At 40.2% G+C, this 13,864-nt stretch overlaps 3 protein-coding genes across 6 annotated transcripts in view; 1 reads left to right on the top strand and 2 right to left on the bottom strand.

Moving 5' to 3' along the window:
* Window positions 1-258: 258 nt before the first annotated feature.
* On the top strand, window positions 259-5,947 carry LOC308398453 (hatching enzyme 1.2-like; the record flags this gene model as incomplete). The annotated part of the gene is made up of 8 exons (XM_080885111.1): window positions 259-318; window positions 609-612; window positions 829-906; window positions 1,728-1,883; window positions 3,364-3,484; window positions 4,271-4,449; window positions 5,365-5,446; window positions 5,753-5,947. 8 exons carry the CDS (start codon window positions 259-261, stop codon window positions 5,943-5,945), a joined length of 873 nt encoding a protein of 290 aa, XP_080741237.1. The 3' UTR covers window positions 5,946-5,947.
* Window positions 5,948-6,829: 882 nt separating this feature from the next.
* fadd (Fas (tnfrsf6)-associated via death domain) lies at window positions 6,830-10,466 on the bottom strand. The gene is made up of 2 exons (XM_080885508.1): window positions 10,102-10,466; window positions 6,830-8,078 (listed from the first exon to the last, which is right to left on the bottom strand). Exons 1-2 carry the CDS (start codon window positions 10,397-10,399, stop codon window positions 7,816-7,818), a joined length of 561 nt encoding a protein of 186 aa, XP_080741634.1. The 5' UTR covers window positions 10,400-10,466; the 3' UTR covers window positions 6,830-7,815.
* A 941-nt stretch (window positions 10,467-11,407) lies between these two features.
* ano1a (anoctamin 1, calcium activated chloride channel a) overlaps window positions 11,408-13,864 on the bottom strand; it is a 51,082-nt gene continuing 48,625 nt past the window's right edge. For all 4 annotated transcript variants that reach the window (XM_080884819.1, XM_080884816.1, XM_080884817.1 and 1 more), the window contains one exon: window positions 11,408-13,082. In XM_080884819.1, coding sequence (XP_080740945.1) covers window positions 12,846-13,082 — 237 coding nt within the window. In that variant the 3' untranslated portion in view covers window positions 11,408-12,845. The remainder of the gene's footprint in view (window positions 13,083-13,864) is intronic.

The following is a 13,864-nucleotide window of genomic DNA, read 5'->3' as shown; positions in this document are numbered from 1 at the left end:
TAACACTTGTGTTTGCACCTTTCGACACATCCTGTTATCGTTGGCGAGCCAGGGAACAGTATAAAACTTGACAGAAAGACGCTCACTCATCAGCGTTTCAGGTAAGACAGGTCTTCTGTCATCACCGCAAACTCCATCGTTCACATGCTAATTTTCTGATTTCCTTGAAATTTTGCATTTTAAGTACTTTAATGTGCATGAGCTATGCTGCTTGATAACATACAATAATGTGGTCTATATCACAAATCTTTTGCAGCCATGTTGGTTTTCTGTTGGTGTCTTGTCACTCTGCTGCTGCTATCCTCTTCCTGGGCTCAGGTAGAAACTTCCAGAGACAACCATGCGTGTTAAATTAAATTGTGTGTAGGCCAAATTCCCCCTGATGCAAAAAAGTATTACATTTGAAATAAAAAATGTTATTAAAGAAACAATTGGTACAAAGAGTTGTATCAGTTTTATAATGAGAGTTTTGTTAGTCGTGTTTATTTCATTATGAAATGCATATTTCAGTTGTTTTAATTTTCCGTTGTCCCTTTGCTTTTCAGTTACAGTTACAAACTAATGTCTCTTTTGTCTGTTCTTTGTAATGTTGCTGTGGCTGAGTACAGGAAGGTAAGAAACAAATAATTGCTTTTTATGATATAATTCAAAAGTCACCAGTAAGGGAAGATTTATTACAGGTTTTAAAATTCTACTTTTTGTGCTATTGGATATCAATTAAAAGAAAGTTAAGCAACAGTCAGTCCATTTGAAGTAAAAGCTATCCAGCTGTAACTGAGCTGGTGTTCAAAATGATCATGTCTACTGTGAATATATTATCTTATGCAGAGATTCCTAGCACTGACGAGGACATACCCAGAGAGCTCTCTGTAGGTCAGCTGCTGGAGAGAGCCAATAGAAACTACAGTAAGTTGGTTACCTGTTTTAGAACTTACTTGCACATATTTGTTGCAGCAGCATTGGTGGTACAGAAGTGGGGATGTTAGCAACGTGGATTTAACGTAGTTTGATAGTCTTTTCCTGTTTAACTGGTAATTCACTCCACACTGAATTATCGGTCAAGCAAATATTAAACTGTGTACTATATATAGCTATAACTTATGTTGTCATCACAATAGGCACAGGAAGACATACCCCTGAACAAGAAATTTAAGGCGCATCCAGCTACAGCTCATTTTCATACAAACAAAAACTGAACCAATAACAACGGAGAACTAGATCCAAATCTAACTCAGCTATGCCACCGAGTGCATAATCTTTCCTCATACAAAGCAAATTACAGCCACTAAACTTTCCATGCAAAATGTGTAGCTATTCTGGGAAACAACACTGACCAAAATTTGTACTTTTTATGTTACATGACTTTTAAAGGAAAAAGCTTTTTTTAGCAGCTTCAGGTCTACACATGATCCAGATCACAAGTGCTAATAATAGACAAGCAAAATGGCTCTGGACTGGCTATTTTAATTACACCCTAGACTGGGGCCACGTACAATGTTGTGATTTTTCCAGTAAAAATGCATTTTATCGGTTTTTATAAACATTTGCATTTGAATCTGGTCTTTGTCATTTGTCATGAGAGGTGGCCTAGTTCTGCTAATATGAACTTTCATCAGTTGTTATGACTGATGTATGAATTGCATGACTGATGACGGCAGTGCCACCTATAATAAACCACTGCTATTCTGCATGTTGAAGACAAGGAGCTGACTCTGTTTTTCTTACAGCACCTGACATTGATGAGCCGACATTAATCGGAGGTGACGTTGCTATCAAGTCTGAAGCTGACAGAAATGCTGACCCCTGCACCTCCAGAGGCTGTATGTGGGGAAAGTGGACTGATGGGAAAGTCTATGTCCCATACTACATTGCCAATCACTACTGTAAGTATTGTTTTCTTAATCATGGAACAGGCCAATGCCAAGTTATGTACAGTGTTTATGCCTGGTGGACAACAATTCATCTTTACACTGACTTGTTATTATAACATCTCTATTTGTATTAAATCTAATGACTTTCAGACTCTGCCCTTTGATACCAACTAATCTTCATTTTAAGAATTAATACATGAATATACCACAAGCACTTTCCTGAATCAATAACCTGACATATGCACCAGTTAAAAGGTTGGACACACCTTCTCATTTAACGTTTTTTCTTCATTTTTACTACATTCTACATTGTACATACATACTGAAGACATCAAATATATGAAGCAAGACATACGAAATTATGTAGCAAAGAAAAAGTTGATAAATAACTAAATATTTATTATATCTTAGATTGCTGAAAGTAGCCACCCTTTGCTTTGTTGACAGCGCTGCAAACCCTTGGCCATATCTCGATGAGCTTTATGATGTAGTCACCTGAAACGGTTTTCCCTTCACAGGTGAGCCTGTCAGGGTTCATTTGTGGAATTTCTTGCCTTCTTAATGGGGTTGGGACCATCAGATGTGTTGTGCTAAACTGCTAGAATTCATATTATGGTAAGAACCAATCAGCTAAGGAAAGAGAAACCACAGTCCATCATTACTTTAAGAACTAAGGTCAGTCAGTCTGGAAAATTGCTAAAAGATTGAATGTGTCCCCAAGTGCAGTAGCAAAAACCATCAAATGGTACGATGAAACTGGCTCACACGAGGACCACCCCAGGAAAGGAAGACCAAGAGTCATCAGCCTCAGAAATCACAAGTTAACAGCACCTCTAGTTAGAGTTAATCAGCTGTTCAAAGGAGACTGCACGAATCAGGCCATTATGGTCAAATAGCTGCTAAGAAAGCACGACTAAGGAAAAGCAACAAGCAGAAGAGATTTGTTTGGGTCAACAGATGGTCTCTACATGCATGGTTCCCACCGTGAAGCATGGATGAGGTGGTGTGATGGTGTGGGGGTACTTTGCTGGTGACACTGTTGGGAACCAGCATGGCTACCACAGCACCCTGCAGCAACATGCCATCCCATCTGGTTTGCATTTAGTTAGACCATCATTTATTTTTCAACAGGACAATGACCCCAAACACACTTCCAGGCTGTGTGAGGGCTATTTGACCAAGAAGGAGAGTGATGGAGTGCTGCGTCAGATGGCCGGGCTTCCACAGTCACCTGAGCTAAACCCAATGGAGATGTTTGGGGATGAGGACCACAAAGTGAAGGCAAAAGGGTCAACAAGTGCTCAGCATCTCTGGGAACTCTTTCAAGACTGTTGGAAAATCATTTTATGTGACTACCTCTCTCATCGAGAGAATGCCAAGAGTGTGCAAAGCAGTAATCAAAACAAAGGGTGGCTATTTCTTCAAAACAGCCACCCTTTGTTTTTAGTTATTTCACATTTTTTGTTTACTACATAATTCCATGTTTTACCAGCTTCCCGTGAGATTGCCATCATCACTCGTGGACTAGAGTCCTTCTCTTCAGTTTCCTGCATTCGTTTCAGACCCTACCAGGATGGCGATCATGAGTGGCTGAGCATCGAGTCCAGAAATGGGTAAAGCTCCGAGTCTGACCATTTTTTTTATTCTTACCACCTTCGGTGAGCCACATGCAGTTAGTAGGATTAAAAATTTACCTGGAGATTGTAAGTTTTCTGTTTTAATTTAAAAGTATCACAACTCCTCCTTTCATTAGTTTATAATGAAAGAAAACCCACTCTTTAATCACTGTATTACAAAGGAAGTGATTACAAATGGGGCAGCACGGTGGCACGGTGGTTAGCACTGTTGCCGCACAGCAAGAAGATCCTGAGTTCAATTCCACCATCAGGCCGGGGTCTTTCTGTGTGGAGTTTGCATGTTCTCCCCGTGTTTGCGTGGGTTCCCTCCGGGTACTCCGGCTTCCTCCCACCGTCCAAAGACATGCAGCTTGTGGGGATAGGTTAATTGGATAATCCAAATTGTCACTAGGTGTGAATGTGAGTGTGAATGGTTGTCTGTCCCTGTGTGTTGGCCCTGCGACAGACTGGCGACCTGTCCAGGGTGGACCCCGCCTCTCGCCCTATGACAGCTGGGATAGACTCCAGCGCCCCCCGCGACCCTGAAAAGGAGAAGCGGAAGTGAATGGATGGATGATTACAAATGTTTTAGGGACCACTAATATTTTAAGTAGCCAATGAGTGACTACTGGCCAGTTTAAACAATAAGGATTCAACATAATTCATCATATGTTCAAATACATTATTGTTGTCCTATGAGGTGTGTAAAGCAGCACTTGCCTTACAGATATACAAAAGGCTTTTGTGATTTCTAAATATTGCTGGACTTTTCTGTTTTAACAGCTGCTACTCCTATGTGGGTCGCCAGGGCGGTGGTCAAACTGTGTCTCTAAGCCGTCAGGGCTGTCTTTACCACAGCACTGTCCAGCATGAATTACTCCATGCCCTAGGCTTCAATCACGAACAGACCCGCTCTGACAGGGACAACTACATCAGGGTGTACTGGGAAAACATCCTCGATGGTCAGTCACCATTTTCTGTGCTAATTTGGATTTTGTGTTAAAGTAGTTCAAAGCACAAAGCAGTTCTAGAGAAAGAAATAGTCTAATTAAGGTTGAGATTAAGGTTTTATTGCACTGAGCTAAAGTTCAGTAAATAAAATTTAAAAAAAAAACTAAAGATGACAGCATAATCTGTCAACAAAGATGAATACAACTTTAGAATAAAGCTGTTTATGAATGTGTGTGTAAATGGCCTGTATTTATATAGCGCTTTACTAGTCCCTAAGGACCCCAAAGCGCTTTACATATCCAGTCATCCACCCATTCACACACACATTCACACACTGGTGATGGCAGCTACATTGTAGCCACAGCCACCCTGGGGCGCACTGACAGAGGCGAGGCTGCCGGACACTGACGCCACCGGGCCCTCTGACCACCACCAGTAGGCAAACACGGGGTTAGTATCTTGCCCAAGGACGGAACCAGCGACCTTCTGATTAGTGGCTGACCTGCTCTGCCACCTGAGCTACAGCCACCCCACCGTGGCTGTAGCCCACCGTAAATGGGCTAATGAGGCTCATAGTAAAAGGCACTTTGAGCATTTAATTAAATCAGACAAGTGCTATATAGTTACTGATCAATTTACCGCTTAGAGCCTCTTAGTTATCTCCAGAGTGGGTGCAGCCCTTTCAACCATGTTTTTATTACTTTAAATCTTTAGTTATTTTTTATTGTTAGTGGAGTTCATTTTTTATTGATTTGATTTACTTTTTAAGACATAATTTTAGTTTTTAGCTTAAAATTAGTTCATGACAACAACCCTAAATGGGATGAGGTTCAACGGCTGCTTTATTAGAATGATAATATAAAAATGTGCATTTGTTAGATATTTGAGTTCCCACACATCATGAACATATCTCCTTATTCTCACAGACATGGTGTACAATTTCTATAAGATTGATACTCTAAACCAGGGAACTCCTTATGACTACAACTCTGTCATGCAATATGAGAGGTAAGAATAAATTCATACTTTTATTTACATATGTTACTTTTATACTTTTTTTACACATAAGTCCAAGTAAACTATGTATCAAGTTAGGAATTTGGGTGTTCCTATTATTTTCACATGAAGAAACCATCAACTGTCCCTGCAGCATACTGCTAGCAGAGCAGAGCCTGTGCACAATCATAACTTGTCTGTGCATACCGTCCTATACAAGTGTGTTGAGTAAAACCAGTGCAAATATGCTTTCAAAGATTAGAACATGATGTACTGAGGAGCTAAATCACCAGAAAAATGAACTTAACTTGTTTTCAGGTACGCCTTCTCCAAGAACAACCAACCCACTATGGTGCCCATTCCTAATAGCAATGTAATGTTGGGCGGGGCCACTCAGATGAGCAAAAATGATATCGATAGGTTGAACAGACTCTACCAGTGCTGTAAGTATACTGCAACAACAAACACACAAAGTGATACTGTACTGCAAAGTCAGCTAACTTTAAAATGAGAAACTGTGTCTGAAAAGACAAAGTCTGGAGGTCTTTAAAGCTCCTTTCTTGCATGGAAATCCCTTCCTCTTACACTTTCAGCTCTAGTTTTTGGGGGTGAACCTGGGTCTTCATTCTGTGTAAGAAATATATCCCAACATTAAAGTGAAATTAAAAAAAGCTTTAGCAGACCAAGTCAAGTAGATATCATGTAAAATGAAAATAAGTCTCATGCATGGATTTTTTGAACTGCCCTGCAGCAGGTTTGCCCCGAATTTCCTCAAAAGAGGAAAATGCAGATTTCTGCAAGTGACCCAAACTAGCATCAGTTCATGTTCATATGCTAGCACCATCTGTAGCTACACAGAGAGCCACACAGAAAGGAGATCAGGGTGAACCATCCAATCAAAAGTTCGTTGTTTTTAAGCATGAAATTGTTTCTATCCCACACAATATGAGACACCATTTAGTTATTATTATTAATTATCCTGGCATTGTTAAACTGCAGTCACAAAGAAATATCCTGTCTGACCAGATATTTGCGTTAGATGGCGTCAACAGTAACACTGTGAGATCATATTCGACCAGGATTTGTCCTTCAATGTGTAAATTAAACAGATATGTAGGACTGCTTTCCATTTGTGCAATATCTCTAAAATAAAAAAAAAAACATCCGCAGAGTGAAGCTGAAAAACTAGTTCCTGCATTTATTACTTCTAGACTGGACGACTGTAATTCATTATTATCAGGATTTCCTAAAAACTCCCTGAAAAGCTGAAAAGTTGGACGCTTCTGCTTAATTTTGTGCAACATCTCTAACTTTACAAACATTCCTTTGCAGATTCGGTTTAAAATGCTACTTGCATAATCGGGGCCCATCCTATCTTAAAGACTTCATAGTACTGTAATCAGAAAAGAGTGAGAAAAGACTGCGGGCTTACTTTTGGTTCCTAGGATATTTAAAAGTAGAATGGGAGGCAGAGCCTCTCCTCTGTGGAAACGGCTCCCAGGTTGGATTTGGGAGACAGACACCCTCTGGTTTCTTTAGACTAGGCTTAAAACTTTCTTTTTTGCTGAAGCATATAGTTAGGGCGTTGTTTCTTCTTTCTCATTTCACTCTCTATTGAATTATTATTCGTTCCTTTTAAACGCTGGCTCTCATGCCTTTTATTTTGTGTGCTTCTGCTTTTCTCTTTCCCCTCACTCCCAACAGGTAAGTCCCCGAGCCTTCCTCCTGCTAAAGGGAATATTTCCTTCCCACCGTGTCACAGTTATCATCTGTCAGTCCCATTTTGGTTCTTACAGAAAGGTTCCCTTAATGAGATTCATTTTTGTCTGCAGAAACTGCACCCTGGGCAGAGGACCTGCCACCTTGATGACATCAAAGCCTACGAGGGAAAAGAGTTGGATTCGGGGTATATTTTGGGTTAGACGAGCAAAAGCATTGAAATACAAAGCTGTCTGTTGACAAAGAATAAAAAGAACAACAACACAAATCTCATTTTACTTTCCAAAATCAGCTTCTTTTCCTAATTATTTCCCTTTTCGTCTAAATTGTGAATCAAGAGCAAAATCTTGGATGAATAGTGTGACATAAAAAACATCTTTCATAATTTTGGAACGCTTGATGAGAAGATCCTGTACCTCAATACAGTTGAACACTTTTATATATGAGCCATATTAACAAATATCACGAGCAATTTAGTCACCTTGAAAGACTGAGAGCAACATTGCTTTCACAAAGCAGGAGACCCAAACAGCAAACTAATAATAACGATAACAGGACATAGAGATACAATCAATCACTCAAATTACTTTCATGACTTTTAACCTTTTTGTTTGCCATTTCCTTGAGCAACAATTTTCAATTTAAGAGTGTATTCTAGGTTGCTAGAGTCTTTCCTCTACTTTATCAGCAGTCATATTCAACTGGCAAGCTCTCAAAGCATCTATCAGCATCTTTGTTTGGGCTTCAGCTCCTTGACTCTTCCTCCACTCCTTGAGCAGCTCCACTGCCGTCTCCTCGAGATCTGTTGGACGCCTGTTAGAGATGGACTCCAGCTTGGTTTCACTCAAACCTAATTTGCGGCCTAGTTTTCGCCAACTCTTTCCAAGATTTTCGGCAATTACCTCTGTGGCAATTTTCAGTTTTGCTGCAAAGGAGAAAAGCATATTAACAGGTTAAATATAAAACATTTTTCTGATATGGGTAAAGATTCAACTTTAAGATACTTTCTGGAAACCAGGGCAGCCATCTAAACACCCTACCAGGAAACAATGAAACGTGGCCCCAAACAGGGACAACTAGAAACAAGCCTATCTAAAACTCCCTGCGTAAAGACCTACTTATAATTCCACTTATCTAGTCAATGACTGTTGCAGACGGCATAAGTCTGCAGACAATACAATACATTCTTGATGTATTTATGGTTATACATACAACAGTGCAAATCTGCTTTGTTGTATGTAGAGATAAAACCCTACCTCACAACCCTCTAAGAGAAAGCACGTGACGACAGTGGGAAGGAAAAACTCCCCCCAGCAGGTTTTTAACCCTCTCCAGGCAGACGCTGCAGATTTGCAACCGTTAAGAACTAACAACCTGATCACCCCACAGACATATTTTATGAGTTGCTTTACTCAGAAGTACCACTGCAGGACTTGGTTGTGCATTAGCAACAAAAAACCTAATTGGGCCTGAGAGGGTTAAAACTCTGGCTCTCTCCCATGAGCATCTTTTAAGCGGTGTGTCTGTGCTCTCTTCTCTCTCCACTCACCCCCAACTGTTCATGGCAGATGGCCCCGCCCCTCCCTGAGCCTGGTTCTGCTCCAGATTTTTTCCTTCCCACTGTCGTTACATGCTTTCGCTTAGAGGGTCGTGAGGTAGGGTTTTCTTTCTCTCTACAACCTGAGGTAGTAGTGTCATAAACGTCTTTAGCACAAGTGCATCCTTACCAATTTCATAAAAATTAAGAGGGCATGTGGCAGACAGGTGCTGCTCATCAAATGTGATTAATTGATTATCAGCAGATGTGACAAACGCTGTAAAACCAAAACTTTTTTGATCATTTATGTGTGTCCTAGCCCAAAATCACAGACACCATAACCCACTCTACAGGCCTGAAAAATGTTACATTTCAAGTCAGTGTAGTTAGAAAAACACTGAAAAAGTCAAAGTCCAGACCTCGACCTAACTAACTAACACTGTGGTGTGACGTTAGGACAGCTAAGAGTAAATTAATGCCTCCATAACCTTTGTTAAGAAGAGTGGGGAAGACTTCCTCTACAATTATGTGAAACACTGAAAGTCAAACAGAAAACCATTCGTTCACGTTATTGCTGCTGAACACGGTTCCACAAGTCCCTGAATCGTGAGTCTGCAGAGTCTTGTGATAAACATTGTCCTGGTACATCCAGGGCCTTTTTTACTAATAAGAACACAAGATTTTGGCACGTCTTAATTAAAAAATAAAGATTAATTACACCATAAACGTAGTTAAATACGTCAAAAAGCTAAAGTTACTGTACATTACAACAATTACTTGATTTTGAGGTCAGCTGGAAACTATTGTGGCATTTGGGTGATTTTATACTGAACGACACAAAAACAGTGTCTCAGGCTTCTGAAAACATTTTTGGTCGAAAGATTTCAGGATTGAGAACTTTTCATTTTCTCTTTTTTCTCTTTGCAATCGGTGGCAGGAGTAAGTGTGTGACTGCTAAACAAAGCAGCTTTCATCCTGCACTGTGACAGCATCCTTTACCCTCCAATGACCAGACGACTTCACAGATGTGGTCAGCTGTGTTAAGTATGGGTGGAAGCTCAGACAGAATAAATGGCTAACTCTGCCCAGTCACAGGAACCCAGTGCATCCTTTGGCACTCTTTGTATAAACCTCAAATGAAGCTTGTGAGACGACATGTTTTATTGCCTAAAAAGAATATTTGAATGTCTGGCACTAAATGAGGAAGGCTCCAGCCGTGTTTCTCGAGTCTGCGGTTGATACAATCAAACATGCTGGTGTCTAAAGTGAAAGTCACTCGTTTTCTGTATAAATCAGCGCCCATACTTTGGAGCACGATACTCTGCAGACGTGCATTATTATTACTGTTGTTATCGTTGCTCTTGTCTCCCCACACTGCGACTGTGCTCACACGAACACGTTCATGTCGTACCTTTCTCCTCCTCACTCAGGCCATCGTCAGCTTCAGGCTGAATACTGAAGTTGTCTATCTTGTCCGAGAGATCTTGTCGCTTAATTTCTCTGAGAAGCTTTGAAAGAAAGGCCGTGTTATCTTCTGACAGTTCGCCTCTTTCCCTGAAAAGCTGAAAGAGTTCCCGGCCGCTGCCGATCTTTTCCAGATTTCTTTTCCCGATCTCTTGTAGAACCAGGAACTTCATTTCATTCAGCTGATCAGCAGACATGGCGTTAGAGATCTCCAACAAAACGCTGTTAAACTGTAAGGCGCTCATGTCGACAGGATCGAGCACAAACACAGCACAGCCTCTGGGCGGCTGACTTTCACTTTCATTTCGGTGAGTTACGTCTATCCGGCGTGTCTGTTGTTAAACTTCCGCTTACCGATAACCAATGGAAACACGGCACACGTACAACACCGAGGAGTGTGTTTGCGGGGATGGGGGAGGTTTGCCGTAAGCATGCCCGTCTGCTGAGCGGTGTTACGGTTATGCTAGATCCGAGGGCGCACAGGAGCTGGTCCGCTGATCCCAGCGGCTCAGACCGCCAAAGACTTTTCTTTGAATTAAACAGTTGTGATAGAATCACGTGTTGTTACAGTTATTATTTAATAATGCGATGGTAACGTTGTGCTGTGGCAGACAGTGCTCCCAAGATTGACCCCAAAAAGCATATCTTAGCTACTTCACCCATATGTAAAGTAAGCGCACACAGTGTAGCATGTAAACAGAATTTTAAGTTGGAAAATAAAATAATATACTAGCAGTTAGTCAATATTCATGGGTTTAACTAAAGAAGTTGGAACGAACTGTGTTTTGTAAAAGGCTGCTATAGTAACAAAGTACCTACAGATACAATTCAGTCACACACACACAAATTATTTATATATTTATCATAAAGGTATTAAACATACCTTTATTAGTGATACACATTATTGTACTTTATTGAGCCCCGTGGGGAAATTGCTCTCTGCATTTAACCCATTCACTCAGTGAAGCAGTGGGCAGCCATTGGGCGCCCGGGGAGCAGTGTGTAGGGACGGTACCTTGCTCAGGGGTACCTCAGGGTAGCTGTTAAGGGGAATCGAACCCCCGACCTTCCGATCATGGGGCAACCACTCTACCTACTGAGCTATCCCTGCCCTAAAAACCTCACTAAAAACAAATAAAACTATTATCTAACACAAACTGTCTCTGCTGACTCGTGCAGTCACAACTTGAGCAAATAATACAAACTCCAAATCTACCCTGACTCCAACTGTGCAAAAGATGTGAAATTACTCAACACATAAAACAACTTGAGGACATTCACCCTTTATTTTGCAGTAAATATAAATAATAAACAGACAAGTTATCAAAGACAGCCATGAATGTGCACTGACACACATTAGTTTAAATACTAGGATGTTACATTTGTTGTTTCATTAGTGTTGAAAACAGGAGAATATGATCTCATCAGGGCAATCCAAAGAGGGTGTTCATGTACGACATCAGGTTTTACAAAGTTATAAAAGGCTGTGATGGAAAGAAATTAAGCTAACAAAGGCACTACTACCCCGTACATGTGCTCTATTAATGACTATGACTACTAACCAACTAAGCCAGAGATTACTAATGGGAAAATTATTTGGTAAATTAAAATGTGCAGTTTTTGTCACAGCTCAGAAAGAAGTTACACCGTTAGTGATAAGAATAGTTATAGTTTCTTGTTTACAAAACTATGAATTCAAATTGGGACAACAATAAAACATTTTTAGAAAGTAGCTAAAGTTAGTAGATCCCTGGTCACCTACGGATTCATGAAACGAATTCATTGAATAAATATAAAAGACAACGTTATTCATGCTTTGTGCTTAAAAAGCTGGAATTGCAGCTTTAAAAATTGTTGCAAGGTAATGTTTTTAAATACAAATATATGAAAAATGGTGAATGATCATTGTCGACAGAAAGATGATCATCTCATGCTGGAAATCTGTTGAGGAGTTGAGTGATTTAAGGCAGACAACTTCGTAACGCTTTGACCGGGTTCAAACCTGTTCCTGTGGTGACTTTATGTGATACACTGGTCCTACTTTTCAGAGACATCAACAACTTAAAAAAATGCAAAGTTCTTGTCTTGTTGACACTCCACATTTTAAAAACACAATAACACGCACACCGCAAACACTTACTACTATATTTCCTTTCCCTTATTAGCACACAAACTCTACACTAGTAATTAAGAAAATGCACCGGACATTTACTTACTCATAGTTGATAGCTAGCTATGCAAAATAATAGCTTGAATTGCAAAGTGTGAGCGGCTGTAGTGGAAAATGTTTTTCTTTGGCAAAATCTTCAAATAAATAAAATGGCACCTGAAATGCTGTAAATTGTTTTAGAGTTTGAATCACTTCTTCTGGGCTCTGTAAAGCCGACAGGTTCCATTTGCTGAGTAGAGAATGGGTTAAAGAGAGAGGCTGAAGGCTGAATGGCTTTTTCTTTCCTTGTTTACATCCAATAAAGAAGAAGTTGGTAAAATAAGTTGAGGATTTATGGTTAGTGGTCTAAGATGGAAAATGTCACATGCAAGTGCAGCAAAACCTTTGCTGATATTACAAAACTGACTGTTAATGTGGACTTTACACAGTTAGCTTGTACCTCAACCAGACCGCTCTAACAGCTCAGTAAGAATTTGTTTTGCTTATTGCCATTTGTGATTCTTTTCCCACCAACCAACAGGTTAGGAGCAGTTTGCCTGTGAAACAGGGCGTGAGCGTGGCTGTGGTGGCCTCTGATTAGCTGACAGAGGAACTGTGCAGTTGTCTTGGTTGTCTCTTGCTGCAAACCTTTTCCCCTGCTCCTCTTTCATAAAGAGCTCCACCATTAGGATCTTCTCCTTGTGGATCTGGAGGCTGATGTCCTTAGGAATGTCTGGGATAAGCCAGTCCACAAAGTCACTCATAAGCATCACCACATTCTGCAAAGGGCAGAGTCAACAGAGAACACAGATCATTATAAAACAATTCTCATTAGTGATTGAACCTTTCTTCTTCTTCTCTTACATTAAGAATAAAATGTGCAATAAATAAACCATTAATCCAAGTCAGCTGCAACAGAAGTAGCAAAGAGTGCTAAATCAACTAATAGTTATATCATTTACCTCCTTTTAGATAGAGGAGGAAGACAGCATATGAGTGGAGCTCTACAGAAATCTCAAATCTACAGAAGCATAAGTTCAACAAGTTCAGAGAAGATCGCTGAAAATGGCAGGAACATAATAATTCATATGGCTCTGTGTAGACTCAACATTAGTTTTAACCTCCTAGGACCTGCGTCCACATATGTGGACATCACATTTTGGGTTATTTAGACCAAAATACTTAATTTTGCTCTACAGGGGCCTGATATCCACTTACGAGGACATTATGCTGCTACAGTTCTATCAAAATTTAAATGAATATCCTCATACGTGGCTCTCATTTTTCTTAGAAACAAAAATCAGGTAAAAAACAAACAAAAATCAGGTAATTCTTTTTACATTCATCGGGCCCCAATCAGCCCAAATATCAAAGAGAAATTAAAAATGCTGCCGTGGAAGAGTTCGGGTTTTAGGAGGTTAAAGGAATAAATGGACTGGTTCTTATCCAGTCCTTTAAGTCTGACGTCATCAGACGTTTCCGGGTCCAAATATTCGCTTCAGGTCCCAAAGTCAAACGACTACTGCAGCATCACTGAGTTAAAAACTGTAAATTCTTTCAT

Source organism: Rhamphochromis sp. 'chilingali', assembly GCF_963969265.1.
Source record: "Rhamphochromis sp. 'chilingali' genome assembly, chromosome: 6".
Classification (NCBI taxonomy): Eukaryota; Metazoa; Chordata; class Actinopteri; order Cichliformes; family Cichlidae; genus Rhamphochromis; species Rhamphochromis sp. 'chilingali'.
This window is presented reverse-complemented; position numbering and strand designations above follow the sequence as displayed.

What these genes read in the sequence shown, in the direction of transcription:
- fadd (XM_080885508.1), bottom strand. Translation starts at nt 10,399, where the DNA reads ATGAGCGCCTTACAGTTTAACAGCGTTTTGTTGGAGATCTCTAACGCC. An exon ending in CCTGAGTGAGGAGGAGAAAG is followed by an intron (nt 8,079 to 10,101) that starts GTACGACATGAA and finishes TCTCCTTTGCAG; the next exon opens with CAAAACTGAAAATTGCCACA.